Source organism: Tursiops truncatus, chromosome 3, assembly GCF_011762595.2.
Source record: "Tursiops truncatus isolate mTurTru1 chromosome 3, mTurTru1.mat.Y, whole genome shotgun sequence".
NCBI classification, from domain to species: domain Eukaryota; kingdom Metazoa; phylum Chordata; class Mammalia; order Artiodactyla; family Delphinidae; genus Tursiops; species Tursiops truncatus.
The window spans coordinates 166,016,526-166,039,179 of record NC_047036.1 but is presented as its reverse complement, the minus strand read 5'-3'; the positions used below and the strand labels follow the sequence as shown (position 1 = coordinate 166,039,179).

General features: G+C 45.2%; 1 protein-coding gene across 5 annotated transcripts in view; it reads right to left on the bottom strand.

Moving 5' to 3' along the window:
- INSR (insulin receptor) overlaps positions 1 to 22,654 on the bottom strand; it is a 130,587-nt gene that overhangs the window by 15,316 nt on the left and 92,617 nt on the right. For 2 of the 5 annotated variants that reach the window (XM_033854512.2, XM_073803336.1), the window contains exons 10-15: positions 18,363 to 18,564; positions 16,192 to 16,227; positions 11,291 to 11,565; positions 9,543 to 9,682; positions 4,793 to 4,952; positions 1,214 to 1,316 (exon numbers count right to left, since the gene is read on the bottom strand). In XM_033854512.2, the coding sequence (XP_033710403.1) occupies positions 1,214 to 1,316; positions 4,793 to 4,952; positions 9,543 to 9,682; positions 11,291 to 11,565; positions 16,192 to 16,227; positions 18,363 to 18,564 (916 nt within the window). The remainder of the gene's footprint in view (positions 1 to 1,213; positions 1,317 to 4,792; positions 4,953 to 9,542; positions 9,683 to 11,290; positions 11,566 to 16,191; positions 16,228 to 18,362; positions 18,565 to 22,654) is intronic. The other 3 variants (XM_033854513.2, XM_033854515.2, XM_033854514.2) reach the window with 3 other exon arrangements.

The window sequence follows — 22,654 nt, the reverse complement described above, 5'->3', positions numbered from 1 at the left end:
ATTCAAAACCAATTATCATGCTACCTCTTACTTGGACGGACTGGACACTCTTCAGCCCTTCTGTATTACCTTATTTATTTATATGATTGCAACCATATGGCAGAAATACTGCATATCTGTGATTGACTGCATATCTCTTCCCAACTCTGCGTTCAGTGACGTCATGTCTGTAGCTTGAAATTGGCCACGGTGGGAATATTCACAGCGGGTGTAAATAGGCAAATGCTACGTACCAAGACCGATTTATTGTTCTGTTGCACATCCAGGCTTGAGAAAGCGATGGCAAAAATGTCAGTAATGCGGATTAAGCTTAAATGTGTGTCATCTCTGTAGCCATGACATTGCCAATGGCACAAAAATTGAGGAAATATGCTTTCGGTATTTAAAAATTATTATCTGATTCTGCAAAAGTCACTCCTATTATCGATGAACATATATGCCTTATTTCATTTTTATCTTGCTCTTAAATGTAAACAAAATATCAATCAAGATTCATCTTGGAACTACAGCCGTTCTTCAGTTGCACTCACACGTTGGTTATAGATACAAAGGTTCAGGGGAGAAAAAAATTGACAGAAACATTTGGTGAGGATCAACTGGCTGTAGGGAGTTTATGATAGCGAGTACTGTATATTGTATTATGATAATTATCTGTAAGTTGCATGCTATGCATCCTTTAGATCAGTAAGATTTACAGTAAATTTATTTATTTAAAAAATATTTATTGGGCTTCCCTGGTGGCGCAGTGGTTGAGAGTCCACCTGCCGATGCAGGGGACACGGGTTCGTGCCCCGGTCCGGGAAGATCCCAAATGCTGCGGAGTGGCTGGGCCCGTGAGCCATGGCCGCTGAGCCTGCACGTCCGGAGCCTGTGCTCCGCAACGGGAGAGGCCACAACAGTGAGAGGCCCGCGTACCGCAAAAAAAAAAAAAAAAAAAAAAATTTATTTATTTTGTTGCGCCGGGTCTTAGTTGAGGCAGGCAGGCTCCTTAGTTGTGGCATGTGAACTCTTAGTTGCGGCATGCATGTGGGATCTAGTTCCCCAACCAGGGATCGAACCGGGGCCCCCTGCATTGGGAGCATGGAGTCTCAGCCACTAGTGCCACCAGGGAAGTCCCTACAGGAAATTTAGATACAACTCTATCTACATGTAGGCATACTTTTCCCCGAGAGAGCTGGTTGTTAAGCATTTACCAGAACACCTCTGTGCTCACCTCTTTCTCAGGAACAGATAAATACTCCCGATCACGACACTGAAGAGAAAGACAAAGATGAGGGGCCCGATGATGATTTTTGCAATATTTGATGGCATGTCTACTGAAATAGAATAAGAAAATATAGGTTTCACATCAAAATGTGTTCACATCAGAGGTCACACCGGAAAACACATCTACATGTCCAACGGGCCACACACACTTGTCCCCCTTCTCTAGTCCCTGAACCTCTCCTGCGGTGACCCCAGACCACTGCCCATCACCAGCTTTTCTCCCTTCACCATCGAAGGCCACCTTCACGGGCACACAACCCAAGCCGTCAGGCAGGTCCGCACACTCAGAAGGTTCTGCTCTCTGTTTAATGCTCTATTGTCCCTGTCTGGAAAGTCTTAATAAGTTTTAAAGAAGGAGCCCTGCATTTTCACTCTGCACTGGACCCTGTAAATTAAATAGCTTATTTAAATCCCAACAGCACCTCTGGCAGATGAAAAATTCACCAGAAGTGCCCTGTGTTTGCTGGGGGTCGCGTCCCAAAAAACGAAACCGACGGAAGACATGCTATGTAGCCTTAATTCTTTTTAATTCCCACACAAGGCTGAGTTGTCCATAATTACAAATGCAGCCACGTATTCAGATTCTTCCAAGCCAAGGAAGAAAGTGAGTTCTGGGAAGCCAGAGAAGGAACCTAGTCTTTCAGGTCTTTAATAATAGTAGTTTACTGAACACTTAGGAACACGCCAGGCACCGTTTGAAGTGCTTTGCCTGGGAGATCTTAATTAATCATCCCAGAAGCCGAAGTGGGAGGTGCTATGATCAATGCCAGTTAACAGACTGGGAAACAGAGGCTCAGAGAGGTGAGGGGTCATGCCCAAGTCCAAGAGCTGATCCACGGTGGAGCAGGGATTTGAACTCGGGCCATCTGAGCAAGTTCTTGACCACCGTTCCATGGTGCCTTTGGTGGCCGTCTCTATCCAGAGACATCTCATCCTCCTGGACCTCCCTGAATTGACAGCAAACTTCCTCCTTCCACCTCTGGTGGCTCCTGGCATGGAGAAAGCCTCCCTAAATATTTGCTGATTGAATGGGACATGAAAAATGGAAACCGTCTGGTCACGTGCCGTGGTCGGCAATGTCTCTCTTCCCCATCCTTTGGCAGGGGAAGCTGGAGGCTACCGATTGCTCAGAACCCAACACATCTCACGGTAGAATCTGAGATCCATGCTGCCTGCCCCACCCCGTCTCTGTGTCCCAGATCCCACAGTCCTCAGATTCCAGTGGCCACCAGAACTAGGGTGTGGGAAGGGAAGCACCCAGAGCGCAAAATTGGAGAGGAACTCGTGCGCATGGCCACGCCAGGGCAGAGTCAGCCGCTGAGGGTGAGTGCCTCTTTAAATTTTGCACCCTAGGTGCCTTGCTTGCCTCCCTGTTATTTAAGAAAGAAGTTTTTAAAGTAATCTAATGTGTCAAACATTTAATTCTCCAGTTGTTTTGCTATTGTGAGTAAGCAGTGCTGGATTTCCTTGAACATTTATCTTTTCTGGACATCTCTGGTCATTTCCTTAGGATGAATGTCTAGAGCCAGCACTGCTGGTTGAAATAGTAAAAGCCTTCGTAAGCTTTTTTTTTTTTTTTTGCTGTACGCGGACCTCTCACTGTTGTGGCCTCTCCCGTTGCGGAGCACAGGCTCCGGACGCGCAGGCTCAGCGGCCATGGCTCACGGGCCCAGCCACTCCGCGGCATGTGGGATCTTCCCGGACCGGGGCACGAACCCGTGTCCCCTGCATCGGCAGGCGGACTCTCAACCACTGCGCCACCAGGGAAGCCCCGTAAGCTTTTTTGATACATACTATTAAAGGACTACATTTTAGGACTTGTCTACCATGAAACAGAATGTCCGTGTGTCTGCACCCTTGGACAACACTAAGTACATACTTCAAAAACAGAAACAAATAAAAAACTTGCAAATTTGATAAGTTAACAATTCTATCTCACTTTGACTTGCTTTTCTTTCTTTTGGTGTGGTTTTGAGTGAGGCTGGACCTTTTCTTCCTTACGTATTCTATTTTTTCTATTTCTTTTTAAATAGGTTATTTATATCCTTTGCTTATTTTGTGTGAGGACATATATCTTTAACTCATAGGAGACATATATACGTACTCACTTTGTATGAAAGATATTAACTCTTTGTCGACGATGTTACAAATGTTTTTCCCACTTTGATATTTTCCTTTGAATTTTATTCATGGTGTCCCTCCAAATCCTTGAAAAATCCTGAGTCTTAGGAGTGTCTTTGTTTTTGATGATCCCCTTGGAACATACCTGAGTTTATGCTAAGACATGAGATGGTTCGGGATGGGGGCTGGTCACCAGAAAACCAAGTGTGTGATTAGAGGGGTGGGGTGGCCTCCAGACAGGGGGAGGGGCTGGAGGTGGAGTTCAATCATGTGGGCAGTGCTTCAACCAATCACATCTGTGTAGTGAAACCCCAATAAAAACTCAGTTCACCAGAGCTCAGAGGAGCTTCCTGGCTGGTGAACACATCAGTATACCAGGAGGTGATGTGATGTGTCCTGATTCCATGGGGAGAAGACACAGGAGCCGTGTCCAGGACCCTCCTAGCCTCCACCCTATGTGTCTCTTCATTTGGGCGGTCCTGAATTACATCCTTTGTAATAAAGCTGTCATTGTCATATAGCATTTTCCTGAGTTCTGTGAGCCATTCTAGCAAATGATCAAATCTGATGGGGCTGTGATCACATCCAAATTTGTAGCCAGCCATTCAGAAGTGCAGGTGGCCTGGAGAACCCCCAAAACTTGCATCTGGCATTGAGGTGAGGGCAGTCTTGGTGGGAACGATGCTCTTTTTAATTTGTAGCGTCTGTGCTAACTCCAGTGGAAAGCATCAGAATTGTAGTGCTATATGTCCGGTTGGTGTCAGAACACTGACACCACCCAAGTTCCCACTCCTCCTGGTCTAGAATCTCCGTTCCTTCCAAGTGTCTGGGTTCCTACCACATGTCGGGCTGAACATCTTCCCCCGCAACTCATACATTCTTCCAGTTTCCGCCAAGATATCACCACTTCCAGGAAGTACTCCCTAACCAGCTCAGCTCTCCCCACCTGTCCTCACCCTACTGTCCACAGTGTATCCAGCTCACCCCACGGCAGCACTTCCTGCCTGCAGGCCAAGAGCACACCCAAGGCCGAGCAGATGAGCGCCCACATCCTCCCTTGGAGGGCATGGCCTATCTAAAAACAAAGATGAAGACACAAGTAACTGGAGCTAATGTGTTTATCAGATATGCCCTGTGCCGGCCACTTGACATTCGTGATGTCACTGAAACGTCCCTTCACTTCCAGGGGTGGTCCTAGTATTATATCCATGATCAGATGGGGAAGTGCAGGCTCAGAGAGGGCATGCCTCTTGCCCTGGTCACACAGCAGCAGCCGTTGGACCCAGGAGTCAAGACAGAGCCAGTACCCACAGCCTCCATGCTTCCCCAACCATCCTTTGAAATGTTCTGCTGTGTTTAGCACCAAGTACAGACCCTACCAGTCGAAGTGGCTGTGCAGACTTACAATAGTCTGTGACGTAGAAATAGGTGGCTTCCGTCCAGGAGCCATTGCCCGCCAGGGAGGTGGCCCGAACTCGCACACTGTAATTCCCGGGTGGCAGACCACGCAGCCTGCAGCCCCGCTCCAGAGCAAAATGCCTGCGGGAGACGCAGAGGTGCAGCTCCTAGAAAACAAGGATCCCACTCAGAAATGACACGGACGGAGTTAGGCACAAACACTGCAACGGGCAAGCGACTTTGAGACTCGAGGAATTACAGAACCTTAGCTCTATGGATAAGGCACAGACAGAGAGGTTATCATTGATACACGATAACAGCCAATCTTCCTAAACCACAGCCAAGCCTGTGGCTCAGATCATGTCATTTAATTCTTATAACCACCTCATGCTTAGCCTCATGTTAGAAACAGGAAAACTGAGGCTTGGGGTGGAGGTCTGGCAAACGTTTGCTGTAAAGGGCCAGAGAGCAAATATTTTTGGCTTCTAGGGGGCCAGACGGTCACCGTCACCGACTCAACCCGGCCATCATAGCTGAAAAGCAGGCAGAGATGGATCCTGAATCCTGAATCTATAACATCCATAAACAACTGAACGTGGCTGTGTGCCCACAAAACACGGTGGACGCTGAAAGCTGAACTGCATAGAAATGTACACACGTCAAGAGATGCTACTCTCCTTTGGATTCTTTTCAACCATTTGAAGACGTGGAAGTGATTCTTAGCTCACGAGCTGCACAAAAACAGGTTTTACATAAATAGCTTGCCCTCCCCTGATTGGGGAGCTGAAATGATTTGTCCCAGATCTCATAGCTGGTAAGTGGCAGGGAAGCCCTTGAACCCAGAACCGTCTGGCCCCAAACCTCTCCTTGAAACCACCATGGGGTATTTTCACCAGGACTCCAGAAGGTCAGGAAAACAGGGACCCAGATCACCTAAATCACCTAAGAACCAACCGGTTACATGGGCTTAAGGACAAATTTTAAAACACCTTCCTTGCCTTTTGATTTATTTTACCACCATTAAAAGAGTTGGGATCTACTTAAATGTCTGGCAAGAAGAGAGGAGTTAAGTAAAGCATCCATGCCCCAGCAATAAACATGTAAAAAGAAAGAAACCCAGAGCTTATTAGGAAAGGCGTGAGGCTTACTGGGAAATACACCACGAAACCTGCAAACGTTGGCCAAATTTTGAAAACTTTCCAAAACAGCTCCAGGCTAATAGTGCATGCAGAGAGCTGGACTGGAAAATTTCAGGAAGGAGTGGAGAGAGAGAGAGAAACATAAAAACTCCCCTGCTTATCATGTGACAATAACAGCAAGAAAACAGATCGGGCTGGCGGCAGGGGTGGGGAAGTCTAGTCCAAAGGTTCTTCCAAGTAAAATGAGTCACCAAGTGGAAAGGGACAAATAAGCAAATATAGAAACGAAAGGTAGCTGCTATCCGGGATAAAGGGGAAATACATCCTACAGTGCTGGCCATGTACCTCGAGGGGTGGGGATGGAGAAGGGAGCATGTTGGAAGGAACTAGAGGCAGCTCTCTCCATAGACACCAAAAAAGCAAAACAAAAAAGAAGCAAATCTGATGAAGAGTGACAAAGCCAATTACAGAAGTTTGTGCAAACAAGAGAAAAAAAAAAAAAACAGCTAGAACTGCAAAAACGTACTGAAGCAAAGGATATAAGGGCACAAAAACTGAAAATCGATGCTCTTTCCAGGATGGGGGTGGTCCCTGGTACCAGGATCCCCCAAGGTGGGAAGGGAAGTGGTGAGGGGAAAAATGACTCTAATGCAAGGTTCAAGGAGAGGCAGAATCAAAAACAATGCAGCTAGAGGTGATTTTGGCTGTTAAACTAGCAAATAAGGGGGAAAAATGACCTCCCACCAAATGCTGGAGAGAATTTTGTAAAACTAGCAAAATCATATCCCAACAGCACAAACGGTATAAAAATAGTTTTTTTATATTACTTTTTACTTTACCAAAGCGATGCTAGACAATTATGGAAAATGGAGATAATCACCCAGTTTTGCTTATAAGTTTTTTTTTTTTTCTTTTAACGTATTGTAACCTCTCACTCCTAATTTTCCCTCTATCCCCCTGTTCCCCTAAAGAGCAAATAGGGCTCGTCTGTCTAGGATCAGGGTCCATGCAGGTCCCAGGGCTATGCAGGGCAGAGGTTATGGTGGAGATTGGTGGTGAGAATTCCTACTGGCAACACCTGGGCTCCAGGAACGAGAGAGGCAGGCCAGTGAAGGCGGCTGCGAGAAGTTAGGGTTGGGTCCAATGCCAGTAGGGTAACAACTGTCCCAGTTTACCCAGATTATCTCCGGATGCAGGACTTCAATGCTCAAACCTGGGAAATTCCAGGCAAATGGGGATGAGTTGGCCTCAGGAGCAGAGACCTGTCTCCATGGAGACAGAAGGCAGATTAGTGATTGCCAGGGGCTGGAGGAGGAGGGAGCAGGGAAGATTGGGGGTTGATGGTTAAGGAGGTGGGCTTTCTTCGCTGGGTGACGAAAATATTCTGAAATTGTGGTGATGGTTGCGGAACTGTGACTGTATTAAAAATCATTGAATTGTATGTGTTAAATGGGTATATTTTATGGTACGTGAAGGTACCTCAATTAAGCTGTTATTTTAAAACCCTCATGCCTGAGCCAATCAGCACACAGCACTGTCATGGTCATACGATTGGGTGTCACGTGACCTCAGCATGGCTGGAAATGCTGGGACACAGACTCTCTCTCCCTCTAGGCTTGGCACTGAGAGGATATGAAGATTGGAACCACTAAAATCACAGGACGATCAGGAGCTGCTGGGATCACTGCAAGGACCCCTTGAGGTGCAACAGATTCAAAGGAATTCTGGATCCAGCTGTGCCTGATCTCCTTCGACTGTTCAGTTATGGGAGCTAATAAGCTTCCCTTTTGTCATAAGCTACTTTGGATGGGGTGGGGGGGTGTTTCTTGGCTGCTGGTGGAAGATGAAGAATAACAGCTTGGAAGATCTGAAATCCAGAGCCTGTCATCTCAACGTCTACATTATACTGGACAACGGTCACCCCCAACCTCATTGTAAAGGGCTGTACATCCGCGAGTTTTGTGGATATACCATCCTCTATGTATCCATTCTCCAATGGACAGACATCTAGTGGCTTGTACTTTTTGCTACTGGTGAAAATCCTATGCAGAAAGCTTTACCACCACCCCAAATTTGAATTCTTTCCTTAGAACAGGGATTGGGATAAGATATTAAATCAACTCTGCAATAACGGCTCCCTATGAATCATGCCTCTCTTTATACACCCCTGAGGGATCCCCTCCTATACTGATGCTGGGCTTGGCCACTGGACTCACACTGGTGCACAGTTTTCCTTGTTTCTTTTGACAACGCTCTGCAGGACATATAAAAACAGGCCGAGGGTCAGATTTGGTCCACAGATGATAGTTTGCAGATTTCAGTTCTAAATCATCATCAAAGCTGAATATTTGGACATCAAGAGATGTGGTCCCAGGAAGGATCAACAGAGAGAGGTCCATCTGTCCTCTCTGGCTTGCGGAAGCCAAGCTCTGCCCACCTGGTTACAGGATGACTCTCCCTCAAAGTTCCAAGAAGTCGGACAGTTTTGCTACAATTTCTGTTAGGGGTTGGCAAACTAGGGCCCGCAGGCTGAATCCGGTCCACTGCTTGATTTTGTAAATAAAGTTTTATTAGCACACAACTACTCCCATTCATTGTTGTATTGTCTGTGTCTGCTTTGGAGCTCTAACAGCAGAGTTGAGCAATTGATCCAAGACTGTATGGTTCCCAAAGCTGAAAGTATTAACTCCCTGGCCCTTTACAGAAAATGACCTCTGATCCACCTAATCACCCTTAATTACCGACGTCAGGCACCAGAGCCCAAGGATCTGCGTTTGAGTGTTGGGTGTATGACCTTGAGAAAGTCTCTTCAGCTCCCCAAATTTCCATTCTCTCAGCCATAAATGGAGACACTAGCAGATTTTCCCTTAGAGGGTCATTGTGAGGTATAAATGGATCATTGCAAAGGGCTCAACTGATGGCAGGGTACACCCTCCGGGTCAAACTCAGGTAGGTAACTTGACATCTGCCTGAAGTCACCCAGTAAAGGGGAGAAATATCCTTAATCAGGTCCACGCCCCAGCAGTGCCTCTCTTGACAGGTGTAGACCCCAAGCCCTTTCTGGGGATAGAGATCCGCCCCACAGTGGTTACAGGCTTAAGAGTAGGGACCAGCGAATCCCAGCCTGCTTGCTGCCTGTTTTTGCAAATAAAGTTTTATTGGCACACAACCATACCCCTTCATTTACGTATTGTCTACACGGCAGCTTACACAATGCAAAGGCAGAGTTGAGTATTTGCATCAGACACCATCGCACCGCAAAGCCAAACGTGTTTCCTATCTGGCCCTTTACAGAAAAGAATTGCCGACCCCTGGATTAGAACATCAGAGAGTCTTGGGTTTGAATCCTGACTCTATTCTTATAAACCTTGGATGCCTCATGTTTAAATTCTGGGTGCTTCAGTCAGTACCAAGCTCATCTGGGTTATTCTGAGGATGTATTGCCCTTCATTGGTCCCGAGAGACATATTATTTTCACATTTTGACATTTCTGACCCATCTCCCTGGAAAGTCACATATCAAGGCTTTGAGTCCTCATGACAAAGCACCTAATGAGAGAAGCACTAGAGCCAGCATTTAAGAAGAAGGAGGTACATCCCCAGGCATCAAGGATCTTACCTCTTCGCCGTATCGTCGATAACTCACTTCGTACAGCACGATCAGACCGTTGGGTTCCTTGGGCTCCTGCCACATCAAGTGAACGACGTTGTTCTCGAAGATTTCGTGGGTCACGGGGCCAACAATATCATCTGCCTTGGCTGTAAGGGGCAGTGGTTAGAGGCAGGGACCCGATCCCTGGATCAAATCCCACCTCCACCACTTAGCAGCTGAGTGACCTTAAACTGGGTACGTAACTTTCTTGTGTTCCATTTCCCATATTGGAGAATGGACATATAGAGCTCGTCTCATGGGATTCTCTACATATTTATGTCTGTCTGTCTATCAATCGATTGATCTATGTCACATCCTGTTGAAATGGAGCAGGGGCCCTATGGTCTGTGTCCCCCATGTCCTCCGCCTGCCTTTTGTCTGTGGAAAAACTGTAGCCAAAGAATAAGTTCAATCAGAGAAGGGAGAAAATGCAGAAACAAAGGAAAACAGTCAAAGGAGACCAAATAATAATAATTTAGTCATTAAGCAAAGTCAGGGACCTTGAGTTCCTTCTCAAGGGCTATAGATAATATTCTGAGCCCTATCCTGTGAGCTGTCTTATAGATACTGAAACCCTCGCCAGGTGGACACGTTAACTACATGATGACCAGACTGTACCCATGACATAAGCTGCCACAATTCCAAGAATTGGCCTCAAAATAATGGAAACAAACCAACCCTGGAACTAAAGACTAACCAGACTTAAAACAATCAAGATGATGCTGGTCAGACCACTGATGACCAATTTCAAGATGACTGTCAGAGCTGACTGTGCTGTTTCTGCATGTAGCCCCCTCCTTCCGTCTAGAAAAGCTCTTGCCTACTGACTGTCGTTGGGAGGGAGTTGGCCTTTGGACAAGTGTCCGCCCTCCCCTCACCCCCCAGTTGCCACCATCCAAAATAAAGCAAATTTTCCTTTCCACCCACCTTGCCCCTTTATTGGCTTTTGAACAGCAAGCAGCCGGACCCCACTTTCAGTTACACTGTTGGTTCTGTTTCTCTGGAGAACCCTAATACACTGTATAAGTATTCCTTAATTTTACTTTATTTTTCTTATGGCCCGTGTGTACTTTCTAAAGTTTATATAATGGCTATGATGACTCATATAATTACAAAATAATATAGGTTAACATGGATGGACCTTGAGGGCATTATGTTAAGGGAAAAAGCCAGACAGAGAAAGACACATAGTGTATGATCTAACTTATATGTGGATGATAAAAAAGCTGAACTCGTAGAAACAGAGAGTAGAATGGTGGTTCCCAGGGGCGGGGGGGGGGGGGCGGTGAGGGAAATGGGGGGATGTTGGTCAAAGGGTACGAACTTCCATTGATAAGCTGAATAAGTTCTGAGGATCTAATGTACAGCATGGTGGTTATAGTTAACAATATTCTGTTGTATACTTGAAAGCTGCTAAGAGAGTAGATCTTAAATGTACTCACCACAGAAAAGAAATGGTACTTATGTGCCCTGACGGAGATGTTAGCTAACGCTACTGCGAGAATGCTTTTGCAATATGTAAGTGCATCAAACCGACACATTGTACACCTTAAATTTACACAATGTTATACATCAATTACATCTCAATAAAGCTGGGGGAAAATGAAAAATGATGGAGGCGAATAAGTTAAAATCACGTATACGCTGCCTAGAGGGCGGAAGGCTTTTCCTTGGTCAGCCTGGGGCTCTTGGCCCCACGATGCGAGCTGACCCACCTTCGGGCATGGTCCTGGCACTGACATAGGCAGCCACGCTGCACCTCTCCTCGGGGGAATCCTGGTTGCAAGCCTGCAGCTCAATGCGATAGCCAGTAAAGTGACGCAGGCCAGAGATGACCAGAGACTCCTTGTTCACCACTTTCTCGAATGGTCTGTGCTCCTCTGAGCTCGTAGGTGCGCTGGTTGAGGACGTATTGGGGAATCCCGGAATGGTGGGCACAGCCGCTGTCACATTCCCCACATCACCAAGGGCCCTGCGTTTCCTCGACGGCCTGTCACGACAGTAGGACACACCCGGTCAGGCAATCACCATCTTTTAAAAAACGTTGCCGGAGAATAAAAGGCTTAAAACCAAAGACCGCCGGTGCAGTGAGATTCCAGGGGGAGTGTGGATTACAACGTTAATTTCCAGGAATTACAACCCAGAGCAGTTTTCAGGATGCCCTCATAGGCATCATGTCGGGCAGGTGCACCCCAAGAGGGAAGTAGGGGGGGAAAGGGCTCCAGGACCATCCGTAGGAGACACACCAATATTCCCCTCAACATGCTTGATTTCATATTCTCATTTTGCAGGTTAATAGCCCAGCCAGGGTCAGTGTTAAGATGCCGAAAGCGTGTAAGAGTCTAGCTTTTCAGGAAGCCCTGGCAAATGGTCCAAGCTGCTTGACAACATCACCAGTTTCATCAGGAGAAATGCTTCTGGTCCTATGACCCTTTAGGACACCTGCATAATCTAAGTGATTATACTTCAGTTCTTGGGAAGAGAATCTTATCACTCAGGTTGCTAACGGTAACTCAAAAAATGTCTGCGATTGGCACATTTTCCTCCTTAAAAAGATAGATGAAGAAAAATGTTAATAGCCTAAAAAATATATAAATCCAAAAAAACGGTATCAAGAAAGTTTGAATTTACTCATTATTCTGCTGGCCACTGTGTCCTTTGGGCAATTTTTTTATTATGTATGGGTATGATGGGGACCAAGCTAGTTTTATAATACACTTTGTTCACTTGTATTAGAAGCATTCTCAGATATTTCCCTGAAAACATAATGTTTGAAGTAGGACAGAATTTACATTTTTTCTTTTTCAATGTAAAGGTTCTCCCTCCTCGTTATGAAAGTACCACGTGCTCATTGCAGAAAACCTGGAAAACTGTAGACTATTCCATTTCATACGTGAGCCATAATTTACTCAGTCATCTTCTTATTTTTTAATGTAAGCATATTCTTAATTTTTTGTTATTATAAATATTAATTTGATCATCATCTGATTGTCTTATTAGTTCCTAGAAGTAGATTCTGAGAAGAGCAATCACTAGGTTATGCCTCTTTGCACGTATGGCTAAACTTCTATCCTCCAGACCCTTTGTACTGACTGTGGTCTCACCAGTAACGCATGAAAACTACACATCAGGATAATCTCGGCGACGTTGAGGGTTAAAAGGAATTTTTGTTTTGTTTTGATTTTTCTTTTTCAGATTTTCAACCTCAGGAAAGAAATTTTTTAAGCATTACTCTACTGCTTTGTTTGCACCTCTGTGTCCCGCTGAATGTAAAGTCTTCTGTCCTTCATTGATTCTTTTGTGTTTCACTAAGGATTTGTCCACCCTTTGCCCATCCTTTCTATGAAGTTCTAGGGCCTTCCTCATTCCTATTCCTGAGCTGTTCATTCACAAAGGACATTAATCCTTTATCGATTCACCCTGGTTTGCTGTGTGCCAGTGAGTTTTCTTGAAATGATTTGAAAGAATCTTTCACATTTATCTACGTAAGTTTATATCTCAGCAATTTAAATATATTTTTTTTCCTTTACAGCTAATTTTAGATGGGATTACTAAGGTTTTAGGGCAATCATGCAAGGGACCTTTCGCCTGATTTATGTTTTAATTGTTGCTAGTATATCTACTGCATTTTTTTTCTTTCTATTGTACCTACTTTCCCAAACTCTCATTCTAAGAGTCTCAGGGTTGATTTTCTTAGGTTTTCAAGGAACATACTTGAAAAAGGGTCAGCAAACTTTTCCCATAAGTGCTAGATAGTAAATATTTAGGGTTTTGCGGGACATGTGATTTTTGTCACAACTATTCAACTTCCAGTGGCTTTCAAGCCATGGCAGCTTGAAAACAGCCACTGACACAATGTAGACAAATGGGCGTGGCTACATTCCGATAAAACTCATTGACAAAACCAGGTAGTCTGCTTACCCTTGCACTAGAATACCTGAAAATATCAATGATTTTATTTCCCACAATCCATTCCTTACAATTCTAATTTCTGTATCACTGCATTGGCTAGATACCCAGAGAAATGTTCCTTAGTAATGATGAGATTGGCTTCCTTCCAAAGCTAACAGGAATAGTTTTAAGAAAGATGTTAGCTCAGCTGTTGGTTTCATCTAGGTAATATTTATCTTGTTGCAGAAGTTTTCTATTCCTAGTTTTATAAAAGGCCTCTCCCCCTCCCTTTCTCTAAATTAATGATTTTTAATAAATGTTATTGAATGAGATTATTGTGATTTTCCTCACTGCACCTCTTAATGAATTAGATTCTATTCGCAGAATGCCTGATCTTGAACCATCCTTGCATTGTGAGATAAATGATATTGCCAGCACAGTGTTTTATTTAGGACATGTGGATCTAAAATCCCATATTAGCTGGTTCTGGGTTTTCTTTCAACATAGCATCTTTGTCAGGTTCTGCTAAGGGGTTCTATGTTAGTTTTATCAAATGAACTGGGAAGATTTTCCATAGATTTCTATGCTCTGGAAAAGTTTCTGTATTACAGAAAATAGTTGCTCTTTGAGAGTGTGAAAGAACTCAACTAGAAAACTCTCCAAGCCTGAGGTCTTGTTTTTTTTTTTTCTTTTGAAGAAATTAATTGACACTTTTTTTTAAAGTCTTTTCCCAAGGTTATTAGGATATCTTTCTGCTGCTTCTTGCATTAGCTTGGACAAGTTAAAATTTCTCAACTCTCTGAAAGTTTCAAATCTAATAGCTCATGATTATCCATAGACTGCAACATAGTAAAATCTTTGTCAGACTTCAGTTTTACATCACCTTCTTCTAGTTATTTGTGGGTATCTCCCTTTGATTACATTTACCACAAGTTAAGCTATATTGATTTTCCCCTCCCTTCCTAATACATTATATCTTACATTTTAAAGCTTTTTCTTAATTTACCATTTAAGTCTACTAATCTGCAACAAAGTCCAGCTTTGGCAATATTCTACAAGTGAAGGTATGTGACGTTCACGTCTCCGTTATTTTCCAAACGGTTTTTAATGAAAGTTTCCATTTCGACTTTCACCCAACAGAAGTCTAAGTGATCCACTTTTAATCACCAGGAAGTAGAGTTTTCTGTTCAATCTTTTGAAGTTTACCTTCAGTTTTTATTGCGCTGTAGTCAGAAATCAAACCCTACTTCGGGAGTACTCACTAAGATTTTCTTTGTGGTCTTTTTTGTGTGAAAAGACCAGTGACATTCTTGAATGGAAACCAAAGCTATTAAACCAAAGATGCACGCATATTAGCAAGGTTCAGAACATTTCTGTGCAAGCACAGATGGGTCTTCCAAATAGGACAGAGACACTGGGGCCTCGTGAATAACCACTGACAAGTTGATATCTGAACAAAGGGAAACATAAATGGCCTCAAACAGGCTAACTATGCATACACCAGAAGGATTATACCCAAAAAGACCACGTGGTCATGAAAGACACCCCCATGACAAAGCATCAGCTGACTTCCCTCTCTCCCTACATACGCAGCACTTTATTATCCCACAGTCTCACAGTAGACCAGTGGTTCTCAACCAGGAGTGACTCTGCTCATGGTCCTACCACCAAGGGGACATTTGGCCTGTCTGGAGACAGTTTTGGTCGTCACTATTTGGGGTATGGTGTGACACTGGCTTCAAAGCGGTAGAGACCAAGGATACAGCGCATGATTCTACAATACACGGGGCAGTCCCCACAACTGAGAACGATCTGGCCCCAAATGTCAAAAGGTCTGACATTGATAAACTCTCGTCTGGATCAAGGCCTCAAATTTCTAGACCTTTCTTTACTACAGATTATATGCCTAATGACCACTAGAGGGCAGATCGGGACCGCACGCGGCCTAAAAATAAATAAATAAACCCTCTGCTGGAAGAATAAAGTCCCTCCGCATGGCCCCTACCCTGCCTTTCCAGTCTCTCCTGTTCTTCCCAAGAGTCCAGGATTCTTTCCACCGACTTGCCTTTCCCCAAGTTCTCTCTGCCTGTACTCTCCTCCAGGACACGCCCCCTGCTTAATTCTTTTTTTCTTTTCTTTTCTTTCTTTTTTCTTTCTTTTTTTTTTAATATTGAAGCATAGTTGATTCTTTAAGACACACGTCAAAGGCGAGCATCCTTGACTATCCTCAGCGGAATTGAGGGACTCGGCACACCTGTGCTCACTCACACCTGTCATCCCGCCCTTGTCACCCCCAATAAAAACGTTCCGCTCCCGGATCAGCCTTCCCCACTACCTGCCGCTAAGTGGTTTCGACTCTGGGCGCCGGGCACAGTTCTGCAGCTAGATAAATTAATGTGTAGTTAGTAAATGCATGGAGGAAAAAATGGGCGGCACCTAGGAGGTGCCCAGAAAGTACGCCCTCGATTCTATGTTTTAGTAAGAGTGTGTTAGTTAGGATTTTTCCCCCCACCTTCACGCCCAGATCCCATTTCAGGGTGAAGGCACTTAACGTGTGAATTTGTGAAGCGCCTGGTCGCGGCAGAGCAGAGCGGTGCATGCGTCAAACCACAGAAGCCCCCTGGGGTCTCAAAGGGGCCCAACATGCTTCCTGACCCGTTGGCCCACTGGCCCCGCGCTGTGCAGCCACCACGGGCCACGCCTACGTCCCACAGGTGAGTCGTACCTAGTGTCCTCGGCAACAGGGCCTGAAGAGGATTTTCTGTGAAAACAAAACCAGCCGCTTTGAGGACAGCCCTGGACCATGGACCACTTGTTCCCATCACTTGAACCACACCTTCCCCAGCAGATGCAGAGAACACAGCCAGGGGCTGGGGGGCAGGGGGGAAGCAGAGAAAACACCCCGCAGAGACCTGGTCATCTGGGATTCCCATGGGATGTCAAACTTAACACCACTTTTAAACCTCACAACTGACTCAGCCATTATCCTAAAGTCAGTGTTTTAACAGGTAAAACAGTAACTACCTCCAGGCCTGGGCTGTGTCATTTAGTGGTCTTTTGGACTCAGGGTCAGATAAGAATGCAAGAAAGAGAAAAGAAGAAATGTTATATATTGATGGTTCTGGGGAAACCTCTCCCAGGAGCATTGCTGGGTCTTTGAAGAGACGCATTTTAGAATCTTGTTTTATCCTGATGTAAATGTGGGAGTGGGGGGGTGTCGATATACTTTGGAAATGACCAATTGTATTGGACATTTCTGAGTAGCCTGGTGAAGTCCATGGCGGGAGGGGGAGGTCAAGTGTGGAGAGGGAGGGGCAGCTGAAAGTCCTCAGCACACATTTGATTAAAAACCTGGGCAGGGCTTCCCTGGTGGCGCAGTGGTTGGGAGTCCACCTGCCGATGCAGGGGGCGCGGGTTCGTGGCCCGGTCCGGGAAGATCCCACGTGCCGCGGAGCGGCTGGGCCCGTGAGCCATGGCCGCTGAGCCTGCGCGTCCGGAGCCTGTGCTCCGCGGCCGGAGAGCGGCCCGCGTACCACAAACAAACAAAAAACCCTGGGCAGAGTCATTCATAAGCAAAAAAACAAACAAAACCACAGGCTTTGGACCCCTAAAAAGGAGATGGCAAGTGCTTCAGTGGGTTACTGTAAAAATTCATGAACTCATAAGATGCAGTGCTACTGCCATCTAGTGGGTGGAGGCCAGGGACGCTGCTCAACATCCTACAACGCACAGGACGGTCCCACCCCAGAGAATGGTCTGGCTCCAAATGTCAACAGCGCCAAGGTTGAGAATCCCCGTATCACTCGTATAATCCCACAATCCTAAAAAGCAGGAACCACTTTTCTCTCCACTCCTCAGATGAATAAACTGAGGAACCGAGAGAGGTAAACTAACCCGCGACCCACAGAAATTTGCATTCTACCTAAGTGTCTCTGCTTGCAGGAAAGGTAAAGAAGTATGAAAAAAACAGCATCATTTTTAAGGCAAGCCCTCTCTGTAGATCAGATGTGCATCAGCAAGCAAGCCCCTTCGCTCACTAAAGGAAAAATATTTAAATAGGAGAAGCTCCGGAGTTTTTAAGAGGTCATGGAAAGTTCTGGAAGGGTAAGAAGGTTACATAGATTTTAAAAAGAGAATGCACTGAGCTTGAGACTCATCCACAAACCAAGCATGGGGCCAGACAGGCACTTCTCGGTCATCTAATCTAATAATTGAATCTATTGATTCTTGATTATTATCTATAATCATCTATTAGATAATAATCAATTGTTGGGAATCTAATGGAGATCGTTTCAGAACTCAGAATGAGGCCAGAGGCTGGGGTAAAGAGTCCATGAGACATCAGAAAGAAATGTCTTCAGGGACTTCCCTGGCGGTCCAGTGGTAAAGAATCCGCTTTACAATGCAGGGGACACGGGTTCGATCCCTAGTCAGGGAACTAAGATCCCACATGCCGTGGCACAACTAAGCCCGTGCGCCACAACTACTGAGCTCACGTGCCTCAACTAGAGATCCCGCTTGCCACAAACTACAGAGCCCACGTGCTCTGGACCCCGTGCACCATAACTGCAGAGCCCACACGCCCTGGAGCCTGCATGCTACAACTACAGAGAAGCCCACATGCCTCAACAAAGATCCCATGTGCTGCAACTAAGACCCAACGCAGCCAAAAATAAATGAAAGAAAGCAAAGGTTGAGTTTTTTAAAAACACCCCCCACCACCACCTTTTTTGGCGATTATTCACTCTTCCTGGTATGGTAGTTGTTGAAATCGCAAGATCTCTCCCTCCCTCCAGGGAAGTGGCTCAGCGTGGACTCTGCCCACTCTCTGCGTCTGCACTTCATCTTGTTCCCTAAATAAGGACCCCAGACCCCAAGCCAATGACAAATGCTGACCTGGGGATGAAAACGACATTGTGCAGGTAATCTTCGAATGTTTTCCTGAATGAGGACTCCTCCAACTCCTTGAGGATCTGAGAGTCGGTCTTCGGGCAGGAACAGCATTCACCGGCAGACTCTTCGTACTCACTCTGATTGTGCTTCTGGGACCCCTCAGACTCGAACGGTGGAGACCAGGTCCGGGAGGGCAGCTTCAACCCTGGAGAAAGCCAGAGCGGAGCTCAAGTTCCACCCCACTGCACACATACATACACGCAGAGCAAAGGGGGCCTTCTCAGAGCTGCTGGGCACAGGGGACAGAGCTCGGGGCCAGGGTCTTTGTTCAAGGTCTACTGGGAAAAATAAGATCTCTCACTGGAGGGTCCTGACAACTGAGAAGGCACCTGTGGATGTGCAGCAGGAAAATGTCAGACACCACAACCCCATAGGGCTAGATGCTGAAGGTGACGAGGTACGTCCCTGCCATCACAGAACCTACATTCCAGGGGACGAGGTACGTGGGGGTGGGAGGAATACACAATAAACTAATAAATACATATGCCATGGGTCCGATGGTGGGGTGAAAGGACAGAGGGTGTCTGGGGGGGGGGGGAATGTCTCTGAGAAAGTGACCACTAAGCAGTCCCCAAGGAAGTAAAAGAATGAGCCATGCACATATCTTGGTGTAAAGCAATTCAGACAGCAAAGAGTGAGTGCAAAGGCCCTGAGGTAGGAATTTCCTTGGCATGTCAGAAGACGCCAAGGACCCAGTGTAGCTGGAAGGGGATAAGGGAGAGAATGATGGGAGGTGGCATTAGAAAAGGACTGGGGACCAAGTCACAGTTGAATGAATGAATCATCAATCAACCAGGTAACTATAAAGGGATAAGAGGACAGAGCAGAATTCCAATGGAATTCTAAGGGGTCAGACTTACAGACCCAGAGTTTATACTGAGCAACCAAACTTTGCAGCACAAATGAAAGAATCTACAATCCGTTCAGGAAAACGGAAGTCAGAGCAGAGCAGTGGTTCTCACCAGGGCAGGGGTGATTCAGCACTGCCCCCCACCCCGCTCGGCAGGACAACGGGCTTGGTCTGGTGACATTTTGGTGTTCACCAGGGATGCCGCTCAACATCTTACCTGACACAAGACAGCCCCCACCTCAAAGAATTATCTGGCCCCCAATGTCAACAGTGATGGATGAAAGACATGAAAGGAAATCGGGGGAAGAACTTTTTCCAAGAAGCACAGAAAAGAGAATTTTTTATAAAGGGAAAAAAGAACAACTGCTCAAGGTCATGCTCTTAAAAATACCACACTGTTTTTTTAAGTAACACAGCTGGTGTGTCTTGACCCCTGAGGTCCAGTCCCGGGGATGCCCGCTGCCTGTCACTTCTGGTACAACCTGGAGGAGGTAGGTTACTCCTTAAGGGCAAAAAGCACGCCCCTGATCCTGGGTGCCTACTCGAGTCTATTGAGCAAGGGAAATTCCATCTCTTCTTCTCCCTTTCAATGGCTCTGCTAGACAATGAGTTCAAAGTATCTTCCTGTGAATGGTGAGTACCCACTCGGAAGCTTTGCAAAATCCTTAAAAAATACTTCTTCTTAACGTTTATTAATAGACATGGAATCACCTGTGTGGGTTAGCTGTTAGAGGGGCTATTGATGGCATTATGGATAAAAAAAAAAAAAAACCTTCAGATTTCCTTAGTAAAAGGTTGGGGTGGGGTCCTGATCTTTTTCTGGGGAGGAAGGGACTTTTGATCAGGCATGGACATAGCTCCTGACACCTGTCACCCCTTCTGCATGACACTTGGTGCCCCGTGGATTTTCTGTGACTATATAGTGAGGTATCTAGGACAGTCAAATGCATAGAGACAAAGTAGAAAGGCGGGCACCAGGGGATGGGGGAGGGGGTGGGGAGTCAGTGTTTAATGGGGACAAAGTTTGCAGTTTGGGAAAACAAGAAAGTTCTGGAGATGGACGCTGGGGACGGTTGCACAAGCGTGTGAATATATTTAATGCCGCTGAACTGTATACTTAAAAGTAGTTCAAATGGTAAATTCTATGTTATATATATTCCACAATAAAAAGCCATATAGTTGATAAGACTGTACTGTATAAATGAAATAAACAATTCGATATCAGAGGAGAAGCTAAAAGTTCTCACCAAAGAAAGAGATAAATATATCAGGTGATAGATGTATTAATTAACTCGATGGGAAGGATCCTTTCAAAATCTGTATGTATATAAAATCATCACAATTTACACTTTAAATATCTTGCCATTTACTTATCAAGTACACCTCAATAAAGCTGGGAAAAAAACCACTTGTGATACTAAAGGAAGCCACTACTGGGCACGGTTAGTAAATTCTCGATCTTGCGTGTGTTAGAAAGCTTATTAATTTGTGTGTGTATTTGGGTTTTTTAATTGTAGCAAAATGTACGTGACAAAAAAGTTGCCATCCTAATCATTTTTAAGTGCACGGCTCAGTGGCATTAAGGACATTCGCATTATTGTGCAACCATCCCCACTCTCCCTTTCCGGAACTTTCTCATCTTCCCAAACTGAAACTCTGTCCCCATGAAACACTCACTCCCCAGCCCCTCCCCCAGCCCCTGGCACCCACCATCCGGCTTCCTGTCTCTGTGGATTTGACTCCTCTAGGGACCTCCTAAGAGTTGCATCATACGATATCCATCCTTGGTAAGTTTATTTTTTAATTACATAAACTTTGGCATCATTACAAATAAAACCATGTCAAATTGTCATATGGTAATGAGAGATTCAGACTTCCAGAAAAAAAGTTGTTGCTCTAAAAAAGAAAGAAAGAAAGAGAAAAAGAAAACATGGCCTATCCTGATGCTGCTGGCAGTTCTAGCTGGCGGTTTCGGTTACTCACATGCAGGGCCGACAGCTGACAGCTGAGCCTATGACTTTGCTTGCTCTCAAGTTATATAAAGCATCCAAGGAGATAAATCACGTTTGCAACCCTCTGCTCAGGCGGGGGATGAGGTCACACGCATACATATAGCACATGATCTTAGAGCTGGGACAGCGTCCAGAGATTATCTGGCCTCCCGCCCCTTCTCCCCAAAAGGAGGCAGCCAGTGACAAGCTCAGTGACTTGCCCAAAGCCCTACAGCAGGTCAGAGAAGACCTCAGGCTCCCGACCTCAGCCACGTCTCATCAGCGGCCCCAAGGTCTGAGGATACCAGTAACTCAAAACCTCTAAAGAAAAAGAAATACAGGCCAACCAATCAACAACAACAAGACAACTAAGGGATAAATCAGGAGCTTGGGATGAACATACACACACTATTGTATATAAGATAGATAACCAACAAGGATCTACTGTATAGCGCACTGTACTCGGTATCCTGTGATAACCTATATGAGAAAAGAATCTGAAAAAGAATGAATCTAGGTATATGTATAACTTAATCCCTTTGCTGTACACCTGAAACTAACACAACGTTGTACATCAACTATACTCCAATAAAATTTTTAAAAAATAAAAATAAAAAAGACTCTAGGGATTGGGGGAAAAATACTTTATATAGACTCAAACAAAACAAAACCACTAACGAAAAAACAAGACTTCTGTTTCTCCAGTTTGATGGGCTTTTTTAAAACCCACTTTTAAAATAATCTTAAACTAATTTATACACACTAGCTTGAGGCTTCAAATATTTTTCCCTTTTCCTGTAGATGGATGGAAGCCCATTAAGTAAATGAGATTAAAGACTGGAAAAAAATGTGTCATTAGTATAAATTTTGAATGGAAAGCCCAGGAGGGAAGAGATGACCACTCTTTGCTTTCTCTGGTCCTTACAACTTAAGGGTCTAAAATTAGGGGCGAAAATTCTTCCCTGACTTTGCCAATCACCACTCCACACATCGGCTGTGTTTCTAGCTTCGGAGGGAAGTCTTGCGTGGGTTAACACAGCTACACCCCTACCAGGGGAGGTGGATAAGGAAGGGAAGGAGGAGAAACTTCCAGAGGGAAATGATGCCAAGACATGGGGAGTGTCTGTTTTTGACAGGAGTCTTCAGAGCGTGTCCTCATGCTGTGATGTTTAGAAATGCGAACAGGCAGGCAGACCTCCTCCTCTTATTGTGTTTTTCTTACAAATCGAAAGTTTGCGGCAACCCTGCGCTGAACAAGTCTATTGGTGCCATTTTCCCAACAGCGTTTGCTCACTTCGTATGTCTGTGTCACGCTTTGGTAATTCTCACAATATTTCAAACTTCTTCATTTTTATTATATTTGTCATGGTGATCTGGGATCAGTGGTCTTGGAT